This window comes from Ahaetulla prasina, chromosome 6 (assembly GCF_028640845.1).
Source record: "Ahaetulla prasina isolate Xishuangbanna chromosome 6, ASM2864084v1, whole genome shotgun sequence".
NCBI classification, from domain to species: Eukaryota; Metazoa; Chordata; class Lepidosauria; order Squamata; family Colubridae; genus Ahaetulla; species Ahaetulla prasina.
This window is the reverse complement of record NC_080544.1, coordinates 14327807-14350655: the sequence shown is the minus strand read 5'-3', so window position 1 is coordinate 14350655 and position 22849 is coordinate 14327807. Positions and strand designations below refer to the sequence as shown.

General features: G+C 46.6%; 1 protein-coding gene across 1 annotated transcript in view; it reads right to left on the bottom strand.

Annotated features, from left to right (window-relative positions):
* Positions 1–19197, bottom strand: part of RET (ret proto-oncogene) — a 152518-nt gene extending 133321 nt beyond the window's left edge. The window contains exon 1 of the mRNA XM_058189068.1: positions 18379–19197. Coding sequence (XP_058045051.1) covers positions 18379–18424 — 46 coding nt within the window. The 5' untranslated portion in view covers positions 18425–19197. The remainder of the gene's footprint in view (positions 1–18378) is intronic.
* Positions 19198–22849: the final 3652 nt, after the last annotated feature.

The following is a 22849-nucleotide window of genomic DNA, read 5'->3' as shown; positions in this document are numbered from 1 at the left end:
TATGGCTAGCTGATGAGAACTAAATAGCTTGAAATAGATCTATACTAGTCTCTCTTTATTTCTTTATCAGTAAATTTAACACACACATACACACACACACACACACACACACACACACACACACACAGTGTTCCCCCAAAAATATGACCTACTCAGAAAGTAAATCCTACTTTGATTTTTACATATGCACCCTACCCCAAATAAGCCCTAATTAAGGCCCCTCGCACTCCAGGATGCATGGGTAAAAATTAAGCTAGGATGGGGATGCAGGGGAGTTGAGCTGCCCTACTACTTACTTTTGGATAGTTGCAGCCAGGCCTTGCATACCTCGGCCCATTTTTTTCTGCAGCTGGCAAGGCTTTCCTGAAGGCCTCTGTAGCTGATAACAGAGCTTTGGATCGATCTGGAGCTCTGTTATCGGCTACAGAGGCCTTCAGGAAAGCCTTTCCAGCTGCAGAAAAAATGGGTTGAGGTGTGAGAGGCCTGGCTGCGAGTATCTGAAGCCAAAGAAGGTCCCAATGGCCTCTGACAGTGAAAAGGAGGCTGGGAGACAACTGTTGTGTCTGTGCCCACTGAGCCGGGCCCCCTACCAGAAAGTGACTTGGAAAGTGAGGGGGAAGGGCCATCAGGACTTACCTCGGGAGCACCAGCTTCCCTGGCTCAGCTCCAGGAGCCAGAGGCAGGCCAGATGGAGGAGATAACGAGGCCTCCGTCCCCCGATTCTTTCCCCCCCAGGCCACGCCTCCAGACCAAGCTGATGGCAATCAGGCCTGGCTGGACCCTAGGTTTCCTAGGCAGGAGAGGCGGGAACAACAGAAGCAGGGGTGGGGCAGGCCTAGGAAGTGCTGAGTCCTGGAGCCACACCCCACAGGATATAAAAGCAGCAAGGGGTGCTATGCCTCTTCGTAGCAGGCAAATCAACTGCTTGACTAGAGCTGAAGTACTGTTTGTTGACTCATCAGCATCAAGGGAGATAACAGAGACACTTGGCAGACGCTCGCTAGTTTGCTGCCAGAGCTAATAGTGCCAGCTAATTAAGCCATCGCTCGGACTGAGGTGAGGGGGACGGAACAACGACGCATGCAAGTGAGGTGAGTCAGTGGATGACATTCCCCCCAAAAATAAGACCAGGTGCCTTTTTTGGTGGCAAAAAAAATATTCAACAGGGTCTTCTTTTCAGGGAAACATGGTATCTATTGCTCATACTCAAGCAGAGTCCTCTGCAATTGTACGGCACGCTTAATCCACCTGGAAAACGCTTCCTGAATGGCTCTACAAAGTGGCATAAATCTTCCATAATCCCATGTAAGAACAAGTGGATGCCTGTCTCCCACGCAACTCTATTCTTTTCCTTCCAATCACAGGGCCTCTGGGTACATTGCCTTTCAATCAATTTCAATGCCATGAATTATCCTTCTGCTCGGGCGGAAAGTTCAAGGTGGGTGGCTGAAGGGCAGAAGTTTGTGGAGTCTGGTCTGATGAGCATCTACCCTGAAGTGTTGGGGAAGGGAACCTTGTCATTAAGCCATATCTGTTCATCGAAGTGCGTATGCCACTCTGTTACATGCAGAAAGTGTCATCCTTTCTTACAACCAAGTGCCAATGGTGAAAAAAAAAAATAAACAACAAATATATGGGATTGACCCATGGTTCCCAGAGTTTTCTCGAATTCATGTTCATTGCATCGATGACTAACCATCTCCTCCTCTGCTGTCCCCTTCTCATTTCACCTTCCATCTTTCCCAACATCAGGGTCTTCTCCAAGGAGTCCTGTCTTCTCATTTGGGGCTCAAAAGTATTCGAGCTTCAGCTTCAGCCTGTCCTTCCAAAGAATTAACATCCGGGTTGACGACTCCAGTCACTGTATAACATAATATTCCACGTCTTCCCTCTCTCTTTCTCTGCCTTTTTCACTCACATTTCAAAATTGCATTACTTCGGAAATCACATTATATTAATCAGGTCCCGTGCATTTATATTTTTTCTTCTGCTATTTGCAACATCATCATGGTCATCCATTCCCCTTTTCAGTTTCCTTGCAGTGATTAAAAAAAACTGGAAAAGCGGAACAGGAGAGACAACAATCTCATCCAATGGTGGGTTTCTACCGGTTCGGGTGAACCAGTAGCGGCAGTGGTGGGAGCTCACGGAGGCTCTGAGAATGCGTGTGGTCACATTTGCGAACTAGTAGCAAAGGTAAGTGAATCCCACTACTGATCTCATCCCTAAAACCCAGGAGCCACCTGCTCTCTGGATATTCTTCTCAAGACGTTGAAAAGCTGCAACAATCCTAGTTTCAGTTTAATTTTCATTTCCCCTGTGTGGTGGGTGAGAAAGATATTTTTTTTTAAAAAATAAACTGAAATAAAGAAATAAGCCTGTTGTGTCTGCACCCCCCAAGCTGGGCCCCCTGCCAGAAAGTGACTCGGAAAGTGAGGGGGAAGGACCATCAGGACTTACCTCGGGAGCACCGGCTTCCCTGGCTCAGCTCCAGGAGCCAGAGGCAGGCCAGGTGGAGGAGATAACGAGGCCTTCGTCCCCTGACTCTTTCCCCCCCAGGCCACGCCTCCAGACCCTGCTGATGGCAATCAGGCCTGGCTGGACCCTAGGTTTCGTAGGCAGGAGAGGCGGGAACAACAGAAGCAGGGGTGGGGCAGGCCTAGGAAGTGCTGAGTCACTGAGCCACACCCCACAGAGTATAAAAGCAGTCCTGGCTGCTCTTCTGCTCCGTGACCAGCAAAAATTGAGCTGAACTCTTTGACTCGGAGAAGTGAGCTGAACATTCGGCCTGGACTGCTGACTTCCTGGTTGCCTGGCAACCCCAAGATAAAAGGGAGACTTTGGCAGGCAGCTGCAGATTCCCTGCCAGGACTGACAACAGCTGTGAACTCAATTACTGGCTCGTTTAGCCAGCTCATGTGGCTGAGGCTGGGAGGGGACGGAACAAAGCCCTATCCACACAGATACTCCAACCTGGGTGTGATACGTGTTTGGCAGGATTTAAGGAAATGCTGATTTTCCAGCCAAATGGATCTCTCCCTTCTTTCTCCATCTTTCCTCTTTCTGCTCTTTCTTCTCTTCTCTTTTTTTTTTTCTTTCTCTTCCGTCCCTCTCTAGGACTGTTCTGCCCCTAAATGCTCCCATACAGCAATGGCCAAAATTGTGGAAACCATTTGGGAAAAGTGTATTTTCTAAAACTAACTAGTAACACTACTTTTTTTTTTTTTTTGGAGTAGTACTATAAAATTATATATCAATGGAAAGATCATTTAATCGAGAATGAACCTCAATAACTTTTATGAAGGATTTGTTATTAGAATAGCAGTTACAGTATAAAGAAAAAAAGTGAAACACGTAGAAAAAACAAGATGTACAAAAATTATCACCATGTCAGTTAATACTTAGTTGGGTAACCTTTAGCATGAATTACGGCCTTACAATGTCTTCCCATGGAGTGAACCAAGTCTTTTAGTTCTTGCAGCTGTTATCGTGTGAAACGAGGATTGAACGATTGCTTTTATTAACTGGGTTTTATTGCTGGGTCGCTTCTGACTAACAATTTTTTTAGTCGGTTCCATAGATTTCCAAATGAGTTAAGGAAGGGGTGAAATCCAGCAGGTCAGGTTTTGGAGAACCAGTAGCGGAAATTTTGAGCATTTTGGAGGACTGGCAGATACCACCTCTGGCTGGCCCCAGAGTGGGGTGGGAATGGAGATTTTGCAATATCCTTCCCTTGCTACACCCATCAAACCACACCCACCAAGCCACACCACGCCCACCAAGCCACACCATGCCCACCAAGACACGTCCACAGAACCGGTAGTTTAAAAAAATGGATTTCACTACTGGGTTAAGGTCTGGGCTATTCCCAGGCCATTCCAGCAGTGGAATAGGATTATCTTGAAACTCAAAAAAAAAAAAAAAAGTGGTGTTATTAGCCATCAAACCTCAAAAATACACTTTTCCCAAAAGGTTTCCACAATTTTGGCCACTACCGTACAACATTTTCACGCATTGCAATCTGTAGTGGCCAGAGAAGCAAACTTTCCAAAGGTTGGGATTTTGGCAACCTTCGGTGCCAGCTAGAAGAGCCAACGGCAAGGGGCCGTGGGCAGCCTACACCAGATACCCAGGCCATGCAGTAATGCAATCTAAATACATTTTGGCCCGGCTGCTTAATTGAGCAACAAATGTCTCTTTGGCAGTTGGCATCCCAATTTGAACAAGCAAGAGAAAGAGCCAGAGGTACTTTGACCACGAAGAGAGAAAAAGTTGGACATTTGTTTGAAACAGGCGTCTGGAAATAAAAACACCCCATGCTGTACCGAGAGTTTGGAAATTAATCAAAATGAGCAGCACCAGAATTAATCCGATAAAATGAAAACAGTATACCTAGGAACGATGGGAAAAAAAATTGAAAAAGCAAGAAAGAATAAAGACAGGATAATGGAGAGCTTGTTTAGCTCTATTGTAAATGGCGCATTGCATTTGTCCCGTTCAATTTTCTTCTGTTTTCAAACCTGAATTTCCTGCAGTGGTTCTGCTTACAGGGAAATTGAAAAGCATGCGTTACAAAAGCAATTTAGATCAACCGAAAACAGGCCACCCATTAGCTACATTTGCTCATATCTGTAAAATCCAACGTTAAATCTGGCAACAATAAATATGTGCTTTGTACAAGGGCTCATCCCTACAACATGCATTTCATTCCCAGGTCAGATTTACAAGCTATAGCCAGGATAGGATAGTTAGTCTTGGAGACCGCTATCATGAGTAACTGCAGCAAAAATATTTTTCTTAATCAGTGTTGAAGGAATGGTTAGCACAATTGCTCTCTGGATGTGTCACTATTAATCATTTTCCATTTAATGGAAAAGTCCCTCCCGAACGATTCCAACTTGAATTCCGCTTCTGTCTAGACAGTTGGTCGTTGAGCCGTTCCTTCACACCATTTGTGAAAAAAGAAAAGATGTGAAAAAAGGAACAGAAATCTGCAAGGGAGGAAGAGGTGTTACCTTTGAGGGGCTCAAACCAATGCAGGATCTAGATATATTTTTTTTTCTCACTTTAGCAGGAGAACTTTTCTCCACTCTTGTGGGAAGAAGGGTGGATTAGCAGACAGGTGATCATGCAACGTGGAGTGATCAGGTGATCATTCTCAGAAGAAGCCGCTGCATATCGAAGAGAAGAGAAGAGAGAAGAGTGGAGAGGAGAGGAGAGGACAGGAGAGGACAGGAGAGGACAGGAGAGAGGGAGGGAAGGAAGGGAAGGGAAGGGAAGGGAAGGGAGGAGGGGAGGGGAGATGAAAGTGATAAAGAGGAAAGAAAAAAGAGAAAGAAAGAAAAAAGAGAAAAGAAAGAGAGAGAAAGGGAAAGAGAGATGAAGAAGAAAGGAGAAAGAAAGAGAAGAAAGAAAGAAGAAATGAGAGAGAGAGAGAGAGAGAGAAAGGGAGAGAGATATGAAGAGGAAAGGAGAAAGAAAGAAAAAGAAAAAGAGAGAGAGAGAGAAAGGGAGAGAATGAAAGAGAAAGACAGAAGGACAGAGAAAAGGGGGGGAAGACCTTCTCTGCAGCTATCAGAGAAGGTCTTCCTTTATCTTTCAAAGGTAAAGAAACTTTCTTCTTGCATTTTTTACTCATAAAGAGACAATCCTTTTACAAAAGGAGTAAGAAAAACATTAAAAAGGAAAGGTCAGAATTCTAGGCAAATTGAACCAAACAAATGAGCCAAGCTCACTTCAGAAATAAGGAAAAAAATGAGGAGAACGCATCCTTCTCTGAGATGATCACCAAGCCTGCCTGCCCGCTTGCCTGCCTGTCTGTCTGTGAAAGAAACCAAAGAACCTCATACCATCAGCTCTCCAGCATGAACGGTGTTCAGTCTATTTCTCACTGAAACGGTCACAATCAAATTGCAGGGGGCATCACCTCCATCACATAAGCACCATCTACTGCGTCACAAAACAAACAGGCGAAATGAAAGGCTCCATCTCGTGTTTCTCCCTACATCAAGACGGATATACAGGCAGCTGATTCAATCACCTGAACCCAACTACAATTGAGATTTGTAGCCTCAAAAGAAAACTTCACCAAGGTGAAGTTTTATAGGTGGCATTTAGCCCCGGCTAGATAGGCTAAAATATCCTCAAAAAATGCACCAAATTGCTGGAAATGCAATCACAAGCATGGGACATATTTCCACATGTGGTAGACATGCCCCAAAGCACAGGCGTATTGGTTAAAAATCCAAAAATGGCTAGAGGAAATGACAGGGGAAAAAATTGCTATGAAACCCGAATTATTTTTAATATAATCTAAAAATTAATGTATAAATGTAAGAGAAGATATTATAGAGGAATGAAGTAGATAATATGTAACAGATAAGTATAAAGTGTAATGAATATAGGAATTAGTTAGTAGTATATAAAATGTATGTGTATATATTTGGTTAAAAGATAAAATAGATATTACCAATGATGCCAGTATCTGAAAGCTGTAAAAATGTAACAAAGATGTTAAAGATGTAAATGCTGCATAAAAACTATTTTTTAAAAAAGAAACATCAAAACTCTACTAGAGTATGAGCACAAAAACGTGTCTTCTTGCGTATGGACCAAGGATGGCTAAAGCCACTCAGGTTAGTGATAGTAACATGATAGTTCTTCCAATAAAATAAACTTTTGAGAAGATCCTTAACATTAGAAATTAGAACCATTAGAAACAAAGAAATACTCCCAAGGATTTATGCTTGTCATGGAATGGCCATAGAGCTTGGTAACAGAGAGGGCTGCTCTCAACTACTTAAGCTATATAGACCAGGGGTCTGCAAACTTGGCTCTTTTAAGACTTGTGGACTTCAACTCCCAGAGTTCCTCAGCCACCTGGCTGAGGAACTCTGGGAATTGAAGTCCACAATTCTTAAAAGAGCCAAGTTTGCACACCCTTGGTATAGACCAGCGGTTCTCAACCTGTGGGTCAGGGGTCGCCTAAGACCATTGGAAATATGGGAAGTATACTTGCGAGTCGAAGAATCGCGCTCCAATGGTTGACTTCACAAGCCAGCTGCAGACTCTTCAAATCACTAGCCGAATTCAGCTTCAGGCGCGATGAATTAAAAAAGAGAGAAATCTTTGCTCTGATCTCTCCCTCTCAAGCCAGCTGCAATCACTCCCAATCGCTAGCCTAATCTGGCTTCAGGCGCAATAAACTTAATAGGGGAGGAGTCTCCGCTTTAATGCCTCCGTCCTCAAGGCAATCGCAAGCAGTTCAGATCGCTAGCCAATACGGCTTCAGGCGCGATAAATTCAAAACGAATATAACTTTACGGTTGGGGTCGCCACATCGTGGGGAATTGTATTAAAGGGGTCACCACATCGTGGGGAATTGTATTAAAGGGGTCGCCACATCGTGGGGAATTGTATTAAAGGGGTCTCAGCATTATAAAGGTTGGGAACCACTGGTATAGACACTAAATATTAACAAAATCCCTCAGTGTGAAAGGAAACCCCACCTCCCCCAAAAAAAATGTCAAAATGAACATTTTCACAATTATTTTGGAGACAGTTAAGGAAAATGTCTGAAGCTCGGGGTAAGAATGGTGATTTAGATGAGTTTACTAAGCTCACATGAGTTTATAACCTACCCATCACTTTTGGTAGGACATGGGCACTTAAAAGAAGACCTTGTTCATCTTGTACAAGCATTTCTTTCTGCTTATCAGCTGCTTGTTCCAAAGACTTCTTAGAGGCTTTTTATACGTATCCAAAATGACATAGAATGGGAGAAATACTTTACTAAATTAAGCAAAACATGTAAGAATTTACTACAGTGCATTGTCCATTAATTAATATGCTTTTGTTGGAAGCTAAAACAAAATGAAGAAGGGTTACAGGAACTGGGTACGTCTAGTTTAATGAAAAGAAAGGCTAGGTGTGACATGATAGCAGTGCTCCAATATCTCAGAGGTTGCCACAAAGAAGAGGGAGTCAAGCTATTCTCCAAAGCACCTGAGGGCAGGACAAGAAGCAATGGGTGGAAACTAATCAAGGAGAGAAGCAATCTGGAATTAAGGAGACACTTCCTGACAGTGAGAACAATTAACCAGTGGAATGGCTTGTCTTCAGAAGTTGTGGGTGCTTCATCACTGGAGGTTTTCAAGAAGAGTCAGGACAGCCACTTGTCTGGAATGGTATAGGGTCTCCTGCTTGAACTAGAAGACCTCCAAGGTCCCTTCCAACTCTGTTATTCTATTATTCTGTTCTGTTAATGGATGGATACTGTTCCATGATGACTTTGTAAAGGGAAAAAGTAGAATCTGCTCCTCAACACAACCAATGAAAGTAGCCCAACATAATTTATACTCCCAGAAGAATGGATGCCAACACAAGACCTACCATACTTGGTATGAAAGCAAGTTCCATGGAAACAGCAAATGACCAGCCCGCAGTGTCTCTGCCACTGAAAACGGAGCTCGGAAGGACCGCGGGTGGCCCGTTTTCACTGGCAGAGGGCTGCAGGAAGCCGTTGCAGCCGAAAACGGAGCTCAGAAGGCCATTTTCGTTGGCAGAGCGTTCAGGCCACCACCCATTCCCCCAACATGAGTGATGTCAAACTGGCCACGCCCACCCTGGCCCCACAAAGTCAGACCCAACCCTGATGCCAGTGGTGAGATTCAAATAATTTAACAACTGGTTCTCTGCCCTAATGATTTCTTCCAACAACCAGTTTGCCAAACTGCTCAGAAAATTAACAACCGGTTCTCCTGAAGTGGTGCGAACTGGCTGTATCCCACCACTTCCTGATGCGGCTCTCAATGAAATCGAGTTTGACACCCCTGATGTAGAAGGTCCAGATCATACAGGAGAATGTGCTAAGCACACAGCTACAATTTGATTTTATTTTTACATCCCTGGCAAGCGTAGAAAAACAACTATTTTACAAGTGCGCTCATCCCAGACGAGCGATTCAATCCTACGGAATACACACTAAGATTATCCATACAGTTTAGCCAAAGTGAGACTCAGGGATCCTTTGAACTGTATCAGTCCTGAAGTTTTCCACATGCTTCACTGGTGATCTGGAATTTGGACAACGTAGCCAAGGAGTCTGCAAAAGCTGATTATTTTTTCTTCAAGTTCCCCGGGAAAAATCCAAGAGAGAAATAAGAGGCAAAAGTTTGTGACTGGTTTCTAAGCACAGTTTTATCAGGACCCTTGAAGGACCAGGGCTGACATGATAGCAGTGTTCCAATATCTAACTGGTTGCCGTAAGGAAGGGAGGGGGCTCAACCTATTCTCCAAAGCACCAGAAGGCAAGACAAGAAGCAATGGATGGAAGGTAATCAAGGAGAGAAGCAACCTAGAACTAAGGAGAAATTTTCTGACAGTGAGAACAATTAACCAGTAGAACAACTTGCCTCCAGAAGCTGTGAATGCTCCATCACTGGAAGTTTTTAAGAAGAGATTGGACAACCATCTGTCTGAAATAATATAGGATTTCCTGCCTGGGCAGAGGATTGGACTAGAAGACCAAGGCAGTTATGAAATCCATTTTTTTTATTACCGGTTCTGTGGGTATGGCTTGATGGGCCTGGTGTGGTGAGCATGGCCAGTGAAGGATACTGCAAAATCCCCATTCCCATCTCACTCCAGGAGAAGGATATTGTAAAATCCCCATTCCCACCCCACTCTGGGGCCAGTCAGAGGTGGTATTTGCCGGTTCTCCAAACTGCTCAAAATTTCCGCTACCAGTTCTCCAGAACCTGTCAGAACCTGCTGGATTTCACTCTGCTCCAAGGACCCTCCCAACTCTGTTATTCTGTTAAGGTAATTTGAAGGACAATGTTGAAAGATGGTATTCTTGGTTCTGCCTGAGCTTGGTTCTTTTCTTGCAGATAGATGTTCATTACCTGTCTAGGTAACATCTTCAGTGCTAGAAGAGTGTGGGATATGCTTTCTGTTTATATGCATTGGCTTGCTCTGGTGGAAGTCTAGTTTTCTCTTTGGTAATTCCTTGTTTAAGCTGTTCATTGGTTGCTTGTCTGAGTTAGCTGTTCCTTGATTATTGTTTAATTTTTGTTTGTCTGGTGATACTCCCTGCTTATCTGGGTGTTGATTGCAGGCAAGGAGATATTGTGGTCCTTTTTGTTTCCCTTTTCGCTGTTTAATTGCATCAACTGAATGCTGTGTAAATGTTATTCATTTCTATGCTTCTGTTGATGACCGAGTGTTGAATGTAAATATTTAATTAATAGAACATAAAAATTCCTGCACTGACTCTCCCAGGAGTAAGAAATTTAGGAGTGATTTGAAGGTGCATTTAGAATCCAAGACAGGGGTCCTCAAACTTTTTAAACAGGGAGCCAATTCACAGTCCCTCAGACTGTTGGTGGACTGGAGGTGTATGGCAGGGAAAGGGGTGTGGCCAGGGTGGTCGCGACTGACTGGGTGTGGCCAAGGGAGTTGCCCACTTGACGTCACTCGCATGGCTGGTGCCTGTGGGTTTGGGTGGGGCTGGGGAGGGAATCCAGGGGTCTCTGGTGATTGGGGCGGTGGGCAGGCGGCTCGTCCTACAGGATGAGATGAGGCGAGGCAGGGGCAGGACAGCTACAGCCGGAAACCCATCAGCTACCGTGCACTCACTGCCCTTTGTGTATGTGGGGGAATGGTTTCCGGCTATAGACACAGCCTGCTGTCCCCTCAGCTGGCACACACTGCAGCTCCAGAGCCTGTTGCCAGCACCGGGCTGGCCATCCAAGCAGCAAGCGGAGGCTGGGGGAGGACTCTGATGTGGACCGCTGGATGCGCTTATTCCATCCCACTGTTTGTTTTGGCTTGCGATTAGAGAGCAGGTCTCCGCTGGTCATCTTCTCCTCAGCCCCCTCACAGGTCTTGCCCTTGGCCTGCGCATGGTGCGTGTTCCACTTGTGCACCTGACTGCAGCGGCGGATGGACAAGAGGGGTGCTTCGCCAGCAGGCCCTGCAGGAAGTGGGGGAGGACAGAGCATTTCCCCGTCTGCTTCCAAACCCAACCCGCAGCACCCAGCTGGGCTTACCTGAAGGGGAGCAGGGTAGGAAGTGGTGCCTATCCCAAGGTTGGAGGAAGAGGGTCTTTGAGCCACGGGCATTGGCTTGGACAGCGCCCTGCTGACTCGCCGGCTCGTGCAGAGGGAAGAGGGGCGGGGTTAGGGGTAGAGCTGGATCCCACCACTGTGTGGGGCAGATAAATTGCATTGGCGGGCCATATCCATCCTGCGGGATGTAGTTTGAGGACCCCTGATCCAAGAGGTGACATCATTGGAGATTTGTTGATCTGGATGAATATTAATAGTTTCATGTTTGACTTACACGTTTATCCTATTACACTTTCTATGCCTTCTGAATGACAACAAAAACATACCAAACCTGATTTTCCTGACCGTTTTTTTTCTGAGCTGTTTGCAAATCTGCTGACCCTTTTAAGTATCTCTACTTTATACAACTCTTTTATGGTGAAAAATGCTTTTGTAATTTTTCAATCCTAAATTGAATTCCCCTCCCTCCAAGCAATTCAAATCCTTACAGTAAAAACTATTAATCCATCCTTCTGAACCTTTGCAGATTCCCTAGATAGAGTTCCCTTTATACACTCTGCCATTTTCATAAAGCATTATAGCAGTTTCAAAACAAAAACCACAATGGGCTAAAAGTAACATCTTTATAAAGAATCCTGCAAACGTTTTTTTTTTCTTCCATAACATCTGAACCTCACAGGCTTGGTTGTTCAGAAGCTCCAGTTCATCATCAAAATAAATAAAATATTTTCAGTCCCATTCTAAGTAAGACAAAGCTCAGGACCCCAATTTAATCAAAACAGGTCCATGACAATTCGCCCCGGCCAAGTTGCCATGGCCAACTCACCACAGGCATAAGCCAATTCACTATGGCCAACTCGCCATAGTCAACTTGCTATAGTCAACTTGCCATGGCCAATTCACCGCAGCCAACTTGCCATGGCCAACTCACTATGGGATAACTCCCCTTGGCCAACCCCACGACCAACTTTCCATAGTCAACTCACCATTATTATTATTATTATTTATTTATTTATTTTTATTTGCATTTATATCCCGCCCTTCTCCGAAGACTCAGGGCGGCTTACACTATGTCAAGCAATAGTCTTCATCCATTTGTATATTATATACAAAGTCAACTTATTGCCCCCAACAATCTGGGTCCTCATTTTACCTACCTTATAAAGGATGGAAGGCTGAGTCAACCTTGGGCCTGGTGGGACTTGAACTTGCAGTAATTGCAAGCAGCTGCTGTTAATAACAGACTGTCTTACCAGTCTGAGCCACATGGCCAACTTGCCATGATTCTTGATGAAGGTGTCTTTTTTTTTATGTACACTGAGATCATATGCACCAAGACACATTCCTTGTGTGTCCAATCACACTTGACCAATAACAAATTAGATTCAATTCAATTCACCATGGCCAACTCGCTGTGGGATAACTCCCCATGGCCAACTCCCCACAGCCAACTCCCCATGGCCAATTTGCAATAGCCACCTCCCCACGGCCAACTCACAATGGCCAACTGACTGTAGGATAACTCCCCATGGCCAACTCGCCATGGCCAACTTGCCATGGCCAACTGACTGTAGGATAACTCCCCATGGCCAACTCGCCATGGCCAACTGACTGTAGGATAACTCACCATGGCCAACTTGCCATGGCCAACGCACTGTAAGATAACTCCCCATGGCCAACTCGCCATGGTCAACTTTCCATGGCCAACTCATTGTAGGATAACTCCCCATGGCCAACTTGCCACAGGATCACTCACTGCAGGACAAGAGTTACACTAATATCAAAGAAATGGTGGAACAGAATGATTAAAGACAGGATGCAAAAGGAGGGACAGAATGAAATATATATGGCAAAAATTAAATAATATTTTTAATTTATTTTAAATAATTAAATAGAATTGTCAAATTTTCCTGCAGCGACTTGTCCCGTGGCAAGTCAACCATGACAACTTCTCAGAGTCTCAAACTCAGGCGACACTGAGAAGAAACCAGGGGGTCTTCTAGCCATCATCAGAAAGAAGTCTTAACGGAAATTTGTGGTTGACCTACACTACAGGTGATCCTCGAGGTATGCCGACAATCGAGCCCAGCGTTTACATTGCTAAGTGAGCATTTGCTAAGTGTTTGCCCCGTTTTAAGATTTTTCTTGTCTCCATTGTTAAGCGAATCCTTGCACTTGTTAAGTTAGTGGTCTGGCTCCCTCATGGGAAGGAAGAGGGATCACATGACTCCGGGGACACACTGCAACCGTCATAAATAAGGGCCAGTTGCATTTTTAATTTCCCCAGTACAAACTCCATAGCAGGCAATGTTACAGCACATCTTTCACTCATTTCAATGTGGGATAATTTTTCTCCGCATTTGTGTACAAGAGTTTTTTCCCCCTCTACAATAAAGGCAATCCTTCCTCCCTCCCTCCCTCCCTCCTTCCCTCCCTCCCTTCCTCCCTCCCTTTCTTTCCCTTTCCCCTCCTTTTCTTCCTTCCTCTCTCTTTCTTTCCCTTCCCTCCTTCCCTCCCTCCCTCCCTCCTTCCTTCCTTCCTTCCCTTCATCCTTCCCTCCCTCCCTCCCTCCTTCCTTCCCTTTCCTTCTTCTTCCTTCCTTCCTTCCTTTTTTTCTTCCTTCCTTCCTTTTTCCTTCCTTCCTCCTCCCCTCTCCCTCCCTCCCTCTTTCCTTCCTTTCTTCTTTCTTTCCCTTCCCTCCTTCCTTTCCTTCCTTCGCTCTTTCTTTCCCTTCCCTCCTCCTTCTTTTCCTTCCTTCCTCTTTTCTTTTCCTTCCTTCCTTCCTTCCTTCCTTCCTTCCTTCCTTCCTTCCTTCCTTCCTTCCTTCCTTCCTTCCTTCTTCCTTCCTTCCTTCCGCCTAGAGAGTGCCTGGAGATCCAGCCGCTCTGAGGCTGACCGGACACTAGTTAGGTCCTATAGTAGGACCTACCTAGTGGCAATGAGGGTTCTTGGCGTTCTCGTTCCTCCCTCATTGCGTCGGCAGATAACCGCCCGGCCGCCCTGTTTGGGTGACCGCTCGCTCCTCCAACAGGAGGCGGGAGGACCCTACAAGGCGTGCCGAGGAGTTCTTGATTATCTATCGACAAAATCGCTCAGCTTCGGGACGGATTGGATCAAAATTGGGTAGATCCAGGCGAGGTTCGAGGCCCGTCTTGTTGAGGTGGTTTGGGATGACTTTGATCCTGTGACTCCGAGGACATGGACAGGTTGCTGGGCAGGCTGAGCCACCACATGTTTACTGGATCCGTGCCTCCTGGTTAGTACTGGCTACTCAGGAGGTGACACGAGGCTGGCTCAGGGATTACAAATGCTTCTCTGCGGAGGGGTCTTTCCGCGGCCTTGAAAGAGGCTGTGGTGAGACCCTCCTCAAGAAGCCTTCCTGGACCCAGCTGTTTTAGGGAACTACCGGCCAGTCTCAATCTTCGCTACGGCGAAGGTTGTAGAGAGTGTGGTGGCATGTCAGCTACCCCAGTACCTGGATGAAGCTGTCTATCTAGACCCGTTCAGTCCGGCTTCCGGCCCAGATACAGTACGGAGACAGCTTTGGTCGTGCTGGTGGATGATCTCTGGAGGGCCAGGAATAGGGGTTATTCCTCTGCCCTGGTCCTATTAGACCTCTCAGCGGCTTTTGATACCATCCACCATGGTATCCTGCTGCGCCGGTTGGAGGGGTTGGGAGTGGAGGCACCGCTTATCGGTGGTTCTCCTCCTACCTCTCTGATCGGACGCAGACGGTGTTGACAGGGGGCAGAGATCGACTCCAAGGTGCCTCATGTGGGGTGCCGCGGGGTCGATTCTCTCACCCCTCCTGTTCAACATCTATATGAAGCCGCTGGGTGAGATCATCAGTGGCTTTGGGGTGAGATACCAACTGTACGCTGATGACACTCAGCTGTACTTTTCCACCCCGGGCCACCCCAGTGGAGCTGTCAAGTGTTGTCCCGGTGTCTGGAAGCCGACGGGTCTGGATGGGGAGGAACAGGCTCAAACTTAATCCTCCAAGACGGAGTGGCTGTGGATGCGGCACCTCGGTACAGTCAGCTGCAGATGCGGCTGTCTGTCGGGGGTGAATCATTGGCCCCGATGGAGAAGGTACGCAACTTGGGCGTGCTCCTGGATGGTCGGTTGTCCTTTGAAGACCATTTGGCGACCGTCTCCAGGAGAGCATTTTATCAGGTTCGCCTGATCCGCCAGTTGCGCCCTTCCTGGACCGGGATGCCTTATGCACAGTCACTCATGCCCTTGTTACCTCTCGCCTGGACTACTGCAATGCTCTCTACATGGGGCTCCTTGAAGAGCACCCGGAGACTTCAGCTAGTTCAGAACGCGGCTGCGCTGGGTTATTGAGGAGCGCCTCGAGCTCCCACATAACACCTATCCTGCGCAGACTGCACTGGCTACCTGTTGTTTTCGGGTGCGCTTCAAGGTATTGGTTACCACCTTTAAAGCGCCCATGGCTTAGGACCGGCTATCTGGGACCGCCTACTGCCGGCTTCTATCTCCCATCGTCCGGTACGCTCCCACAGAGAGGGACTCCTCAGGGTGCCGTCAGCCAAACAGTGTCGACTGGCGGCCCCCCGGGGGGGGGCCTTCTCTGTGGGAGCTCCCACCCTGTGGAACGAACTTCCCCTCGGACTTCGACAATTACCTGACCTTAGGACCTTTCGCCGCGAACTTAAAACTTATTTATTTCATATGGCTGGACTAGCCTGATTTTTATTTTTATTGGATGGGTTTTTAAAATTGTGTTATTTTACAGGGGAGTAAGTTTTTTAACGTTTTGGGCATTTAAATTAGTTTTTTAAGGGTTGTTTTTAAATTATTGTGTGTATTTATATTTTATCTGCCTGTTCACCGCCCTGAGTCCTTCGGGAGAAGGGCGGTATACAAATTAAAATATTATTATTATTATTATTATTATTATTCCTTCCTTCCTTCTTTTCTTTATCAAACCTGGAGCACCCACTGTTCTCACCTAAAAGCCACACAGCTGCTGTTTCTACATTCATCACTTTTCCCCCTTTCCCTCCAAGACCTTCAAAGCCATTACAGATTATTGCCGGGAATGGTATCTTCCCAGCATGAATGAGCCCCCTGATCCATTTGCTGAACTTGACAACAGAATCCACACCATAAAAACACACACACACACAAAATACTCCCAAAACATTCGCACTGCATATCAGCCCTAATCAGAAGTGGCAGGGCTCAGATTTAAAAGTACTTTGAGAGCACAATTTATGAAGCAGTGCTCCTAATACTTTCTCCCCCCCCCCCCGCCCGTACATCAAAACAAAAAGGTCTCACAATTCGTACTCAGCTAATCCTTTGCACGTGTGCTAAGAAATTACCAGTGAATAAAATAAACCAGAATCAGTCCCGGTTAAGCAGACCACCGATCAAGGTTAAATCAACGAAACAAACCGGGGAAAAAAAACTGTTGCCAAATTTCAAGAGACAGTCACCAAAAGTCAAGTCTGTCACTGCAAACATTGAAAAGGTAGGAAACCCATTTCTGCTTACCAAACAGTTCACAAATCATGCAATTAACCGGAGCAAAACCATTTTGAAATCTCACTTCGCTTTCTGCACTGAAGTTCTGCATTTCTCCTTATTCGGTTAAGAGTCGGCTGCTGTCAAAGACGCCGAAAGTAAACGGCGTAGTAAACATAAATCCGAATATTAAAATTAAGATGGAGATTCAGAATGTATTATATTAAGAATACTTGGGAGGGAAGTACATTCCTGACTGTGAACAGGTGCATCCAAAGTACACATTCATTTGTGTTTGTGTGTGTGTGTGTGTGTGTGTGTGTGTGTGTGTGTGTGAATATTATGATTAATAAAGTAGAAGATTATGAGAAATAAATTGCCTTCTATTCTTCACTAACTCGGGCCTCCTCGCGTCTAACATTGAAATGCAAGCTTGATATTGCACATCATAACCCGAACGAAAGCAAAGAGGGGAGACATAATTATAACCATTATTATGACGTGTCATAATATAATTATTATAATCCACTTGCACAGCGGTTCCGATGTTATGCTTTGACCAGTCTGAGACACAAAAGGAGCATGATCTATTTGAGTCCCCCCTAATATTCTAGAAATAAATGGGAGTTTCGGAGAGCCAGCAAAGGTGGGGAGAGCCCTTTGTCTGGGAGACATTTGTGCAAAGGTCAACATTTGTGCAAAGGCAACAAACAAGCTAGTAGCATGAGTCCATCTGTACTTCCCAAAAGCATGAAATCCCAACCTTCAGTGTTAAACCTTCAATGGGTGGCAATCCGAGCTGAACAAAGTTTTAAAAAGAATAATTTTAACCTAAGGGGGGAGGGGGGGGTCTAGACAAGGAATCTAGCATCCTTGGAGAGCCCAAACCTAGGATAAATTAAACCTTTTGAAAGAGAGAGAGAGAGAGAGAGAAGAAAGCTAGTTTATACAAGTATCATCCCAAATCGGATTTTTGTTTGGTTGCCGAGTTCTTTTTAATGAATCGAATGAGATCTGCCACTTCCAGAGATGGCGAGTTATTACTATTTTTTTTTTCTACAACACCCTAACTCTGATTTATTCCTACAAACATCAGGAGCTTTGGCAAACAATGCCAGATGGAAGAGAAGCTGATAATGGATTTTTTTCCCCCCGTTTGCCTTAGAAACAAAACAGCTGCGGTAGCATCATCTGCCTGGCCAGCCAATAACTTTTCATCTTGTCGGCTTCTATCAACCTGAAGCCAATTTAATCCCATAATGGCAAGAAAGAGGAGAGGGGAAAAAAAAAAAGGAATATGCATATAAAAGTTGTTTCGAAAGCCAGGAACTCACTCTAATTCCCCCCCCCCCGCGCTCCTGCTTTTTTTTTGAACGCACTTTGCTGCAAATGACGAATTTATGGAGCGAGCGTATCTGTTTTGCAAACAAGGAGTCTAGCGTCCTTAGAGAGCCCAAACCTAAGATAAATTAAACCTTTTAAAAACTATCTATCCTAAACTTAAGTTCCTTGGACGTTGGGCCTCAGTAGACGGGCTCGCTCCGGGTGGGCAAACTATCGGGATCAGGGATGTTCAAGGATGCTCGCCCACCCACCCACGGGGGGAAAAAAATCCACATAGAGATTTTCGTTTTACTCCAAGTCCTTCGTTTCTTGCTTTACGCGGCGCGCTTTGGCTGCCGCGCTCGAAGTCGGCGCCCGAAGTCGCGGAACTTCTCCGCGTGGGAATAACCCGCGTGGGATCCTGCTCCAACAGCTTAGCCTGGCCCTGGTGGCTTTTTCCCGGTGTCCCGTCCCCCCTCTCCTCGCATCTTACCTTCGCACAAGACGGCGAGACTCAGGGCCCATCCGGCGAACGGCATCTTCCCCGGGGTGGCAGTTAAATCCGTACGATCTTCTGCAAGCTGGGCTGGAGAAACCCGCGTGGCGGGTTTTCTTTTCCTTCCGTCTTCCTCTCGCGCGGGTAGGGGAGACCTCTCCCCCCCCCACGCCCCTGCTTCGTGCCTCAATCCGGGAGCCCCATAATCGGAACAGGAACCCGGGCGGAGGGGGGTGAAGGATTTGTTCAAACCAAAACGAAGGATTTGTTCAAACCAAAACGACTCGGGTCCTTAAACTCGGGTCTGGCTGGTCGCGCGTGGGTGTCCCGGCTCCGGTCGTGAGAACCGGCTTCTCCCCTGGCACTGATCGGCGGGACGATGAAGAACTGCGGCTGGGGGTGGGAAAAGTGCGCAAGGAGCCACCTGCCGCGGGGCGATCGGGCTCAGCGCGTGGATCTCCGGCTTCGGACGCGCAAGCGAGCTAGCAAGCCAGCCAGCCGTGCATCGGAAAGAGGCGAGGCGAGGCGAGGCGGCTGCTGGCCGCCCAGTACGGGGGGGACCCCGCTTGAGCGCTGCGCTGCGCTGCGCTGCGCTCCGCCCGGCTGCCGCCTGGGGCGCTCCGATGCTTAGCGGGTCCCCGGCTCGGATGCTGCGCTGGTGCGCACAGGGCGACGAATGGCTAAGGACGGAGGATCCTCTCGCCTCCTCCTCCTCCTCCTCCTCCTGGCAGGGAGGGAACGAGGCTCCAAGCAGGGTGCTGGGAAGGGAGGGCGGCGGGGGCGCCCGGTTGGCAACTCAGCGGCTCGCTTGCGGTTCCTGGTGTGTGTGTGGGGGGGAAGAAGAGGTTTAAAGGAGAAATGGAAGGGCGGAGTCCTCTCCCACCCGAAGGGCGTGGGGAGGGAAAGGGAGGGGAGGACCTCGCCTTGCCTAGCCTGAGTGCTTAAACAACAACAACAACAACAACCCGGGTCTCTTCCAGGGACTACGGGGCTGCGTTCACACGAGCCCTTTCCCCTTGGTTGATGAATTTCATCCTGATCCCTTTTCTCCCCGCGCCCCAAAGCCAAGCTAAGGCTAACTTTATAGCAGGTGCAAATGCAGCAGCCGTACCCACGGAGGCGCGCTTGCTTGTTCCTTTGCTTGCTTGTACCTCGCCCTTTCCCGGACCCGGCTTGGTGCCGGTCGTGGGAACCCCACCCAAGACGCGGTGCCAAGGGCAGAGCGTATACTAGTCCACCTCGCTGCAGTACCTCCACCCTATCCCCTCCCCAACCCCGAGGTTGCAAAGTCTATGTGCGGACACCCATCGCCCTGGCTGGCTGGAGAGTAGGCAAAGCTTGAGTAGGAAAGAGACGCCCGCTATCAGGGTGTGGAGCAGAGGTGGGTTTCAGCAGGTTCTGACCAGTTCTGGAGAAACGGTAGCAGAAATTTTGAGTAGTTCGGAGAACCTGCAAATACCACCTCTGACTGGCCCCGCCCCCATCTATTCTCTGCTTCCCGAGTCCCAGTTGATCAGGAGGGAATGGGGATTTTGCAGTAAACTTCCCCTGGAGTGGGGTAGGAATGGAGATTTTGCAGTAACCTTCCCCTGGATTGGAGTGGGAATGGAGATTTTGCAGTAACCTTCCCCTGGATTGGGGTGAGAATAGAGATTTTGCAGTAACCTTCCCCTGGAGTGGGGTGAGAATGGAGATTTTGCAGTAACCTTCCCCTGGAGTGGGGTGAGAATGGAGATTTTGCAGTATCCTTCCCCTGGAGTGGGGTGGGAATGGAGATTTTGCAGTATCCGTCCCCTGGAGTGGGGTGGGAATGGAGATTTTACAGTAACCTTCCCCTGGAGTTGGGTGGGAATGGAGATCTTGCAGTATCCTTCCCCTGCCATGCCCACCAAGCCACACCCACAGAACCAGTAGTAAAAAATTTGAAACCCACCACTGGTCTGGAGGAGGAGGGGAGGTGAAAAGATTTAGGCAACAGGGCAAACCCGTCCTTCCCTGTGCTACACTCCAGATTTTCGCCCCCCATCTTGCATTTGCAACCAATCAATCAGAAGAGAAGAGAACTTGGAGGTCATCTAGTCTCAACCCCTGCTCATTTAGGAGACCCTTTAGTAACTGTTCAAAGTTACAACGGCAACTGAAAAAAAAAAGTGAGTTATGACCATTTTTCACACTTACGACCATTGCAGCATCTCCAGGGACAAGTGGTCAAAATTCAGGTGCTTGGCAACTGACTCGTATTTATGACGGTTGCAGTGTCCCAGGTTCAATTGATTCCCTCCTTTTGCGACCTTCTGACAAGCAAAGTCAAGGGGGAAGCCCGATCCACTTAACAACCGTGCTGCTAATGGAACAATGGCAGTGGTTCACTTAACAACTGCAGCAGGAAAAGTCGTAAAATGGGGGGGGACTCACTTAACAAACATCTCACTTAGCAGCATCAATTTTGGGTTCGATTGTGGTCGCAGGTCGGGCACTCCCTAAACTTTCCATGAGCCTCCAGATGGCTAACTCTGCAACGTCTTTGCATCATCCGACAAACAAACACACAATTCACCTTTTCTGCACCCTCCCAAGAATCATCCATTTGCTGAACCATCAAAGAAGCCAATTCCTTGGTATCTTCTCACTTCTTTCCCATCAGGTTTCGAACCCAACTGGCTCTCCAGGTTGGTGACAGAAGGGAAAAAAAAAGTGAGTTATGACCATTTTTCACACTTACGACCATTGCAGCATCTCCAGGGACAAGTGGTCAAAATTCAGGTGCTTGGCAACTGACTCGTATTTATGACGGTTGCAGTGTCCCAGGTTCAATTGATTCCCTCCTTTTGCGACCTTCTGACAAGCAAAGTCAAGGGGGAAGCCCGATCCACTTAACAACCGTGCTGCTAATGGAACAATGGCAGTGGTTCACTTAACAACTGCAGCAGGAAAAGTCGTAAAATGGGGGGGGACTCACTTAACAAACATCTCACTTAGCAGCATCAATTTTGGGTTCGATTGTGGTCGCAGGTCGGGCACTCCCTAAACTTTCCATGAGCCTCCAGATGGCTAACTCTGCAACGTCTTTGCATCATCCGACAAACAAACACACAATTCACCTTTTCTGCACCCTCCCAAGAATCATCCATTTGCTGAACCATCAAAGAAGCCAATTCCTTGGTATCTTCTCACTTCTTTCCCATCAGGTTTCGAACCCAACTGGCTCTCCAGGTTGGTGACAGAAGGGAAAAAAAAAGTGTGTGTCATTTACAAAAATAAAAAGTTCCTTGGACCATCTTGGCTGCTCATGAGGAATCAGCCCAATGAAGTCAGAAAAATTACTGACACCGCTTGGATCAAAAACGCTACGTTCTTCAATCCCTTGGTTCTTGGAAACCACCTAAGATGGAGCAAGCAAAGGAATGCCCTCATTTGCTCAGAAAAGAAACATCAGGCGATGTTCCTCTACTGACTATCTGAGTCAGTAATTATAAAATGCAGAACAGCCTGTCCTCATGCCTTAAATCGGGCAGCTCTTTCCAAAGAAAACTGAGCTTCTATTGATTTGCTTCAAAACAAATCAGCTAAAAATGTTCTCCAGCGTTATTACACGGGGAGTGCTAGACTGGCATATTCCCTCCCTGCTTGTTTATGATTCAGCAGGTTCACAAGTTCGATTTTCATTTCATTTTGCAAGTTACGAATTTGATTTTGGTTTTGTTTTGCGAGTTGCCAGTTTGGTTTCATTTTCGTTTTGCAAATTACCCATTTGGTTTCGTTTTCGTTTTGCAAGTTACACATTTGATTTCATTTTCTTTTTGCAAGTTACACATTTGGTTTCATTTTCATTTTGCAACTTACACATTTGGTTTCATTTTCGTTTTGCAAGTTACATATTTGGTTTCAGTTTCTTTTTGCAAATTACTACTTTGGTTTTGGTTTCATTTTGCAAGTTGCCACTTTGGTTTGGTTTGGTTTGGTTTAGTTTGGTTTGGTTTTGCAAATTACCACTTTGGTTTTGTTTTCGTTTTGCAAGTTACACATTTGGTTTCGTTTTCGTTTTGCAAGTTACACATTTGGTTTCAGTTTCATTTTGCAAATTACTACTTTGGTTTTGGTTTCGTTTTGCAATTTATCAGTTTGGTTTTGGTTTCGTTTTGCAAGTCCCCAGTTTGATTATGGTTTTGTTTTGCTGTCTTGGCTCATGGCACTGTTACATGGAGGCTTTGGGGGCAAAATCTGAACCTTTCCTGCAATCTCTAGGACTTGAGGAACTACTGTAGGAAGTTAGCATCCACCCCTCTCCTAGAAGAATGAAATATTTTAGAAAATATTAAAAAGGGCAGAATATTATATTTCCCTGGTTGAGAAATGGAGAAACATGTTTTAAGGACAAAGCAGCTCCCTGCCTCCCCCCCCACCTTTGTCAATGGGCCAGAGGCAGGAACTCATTCCCCTCACCTTTGTCAATGGACCATCATCTGCA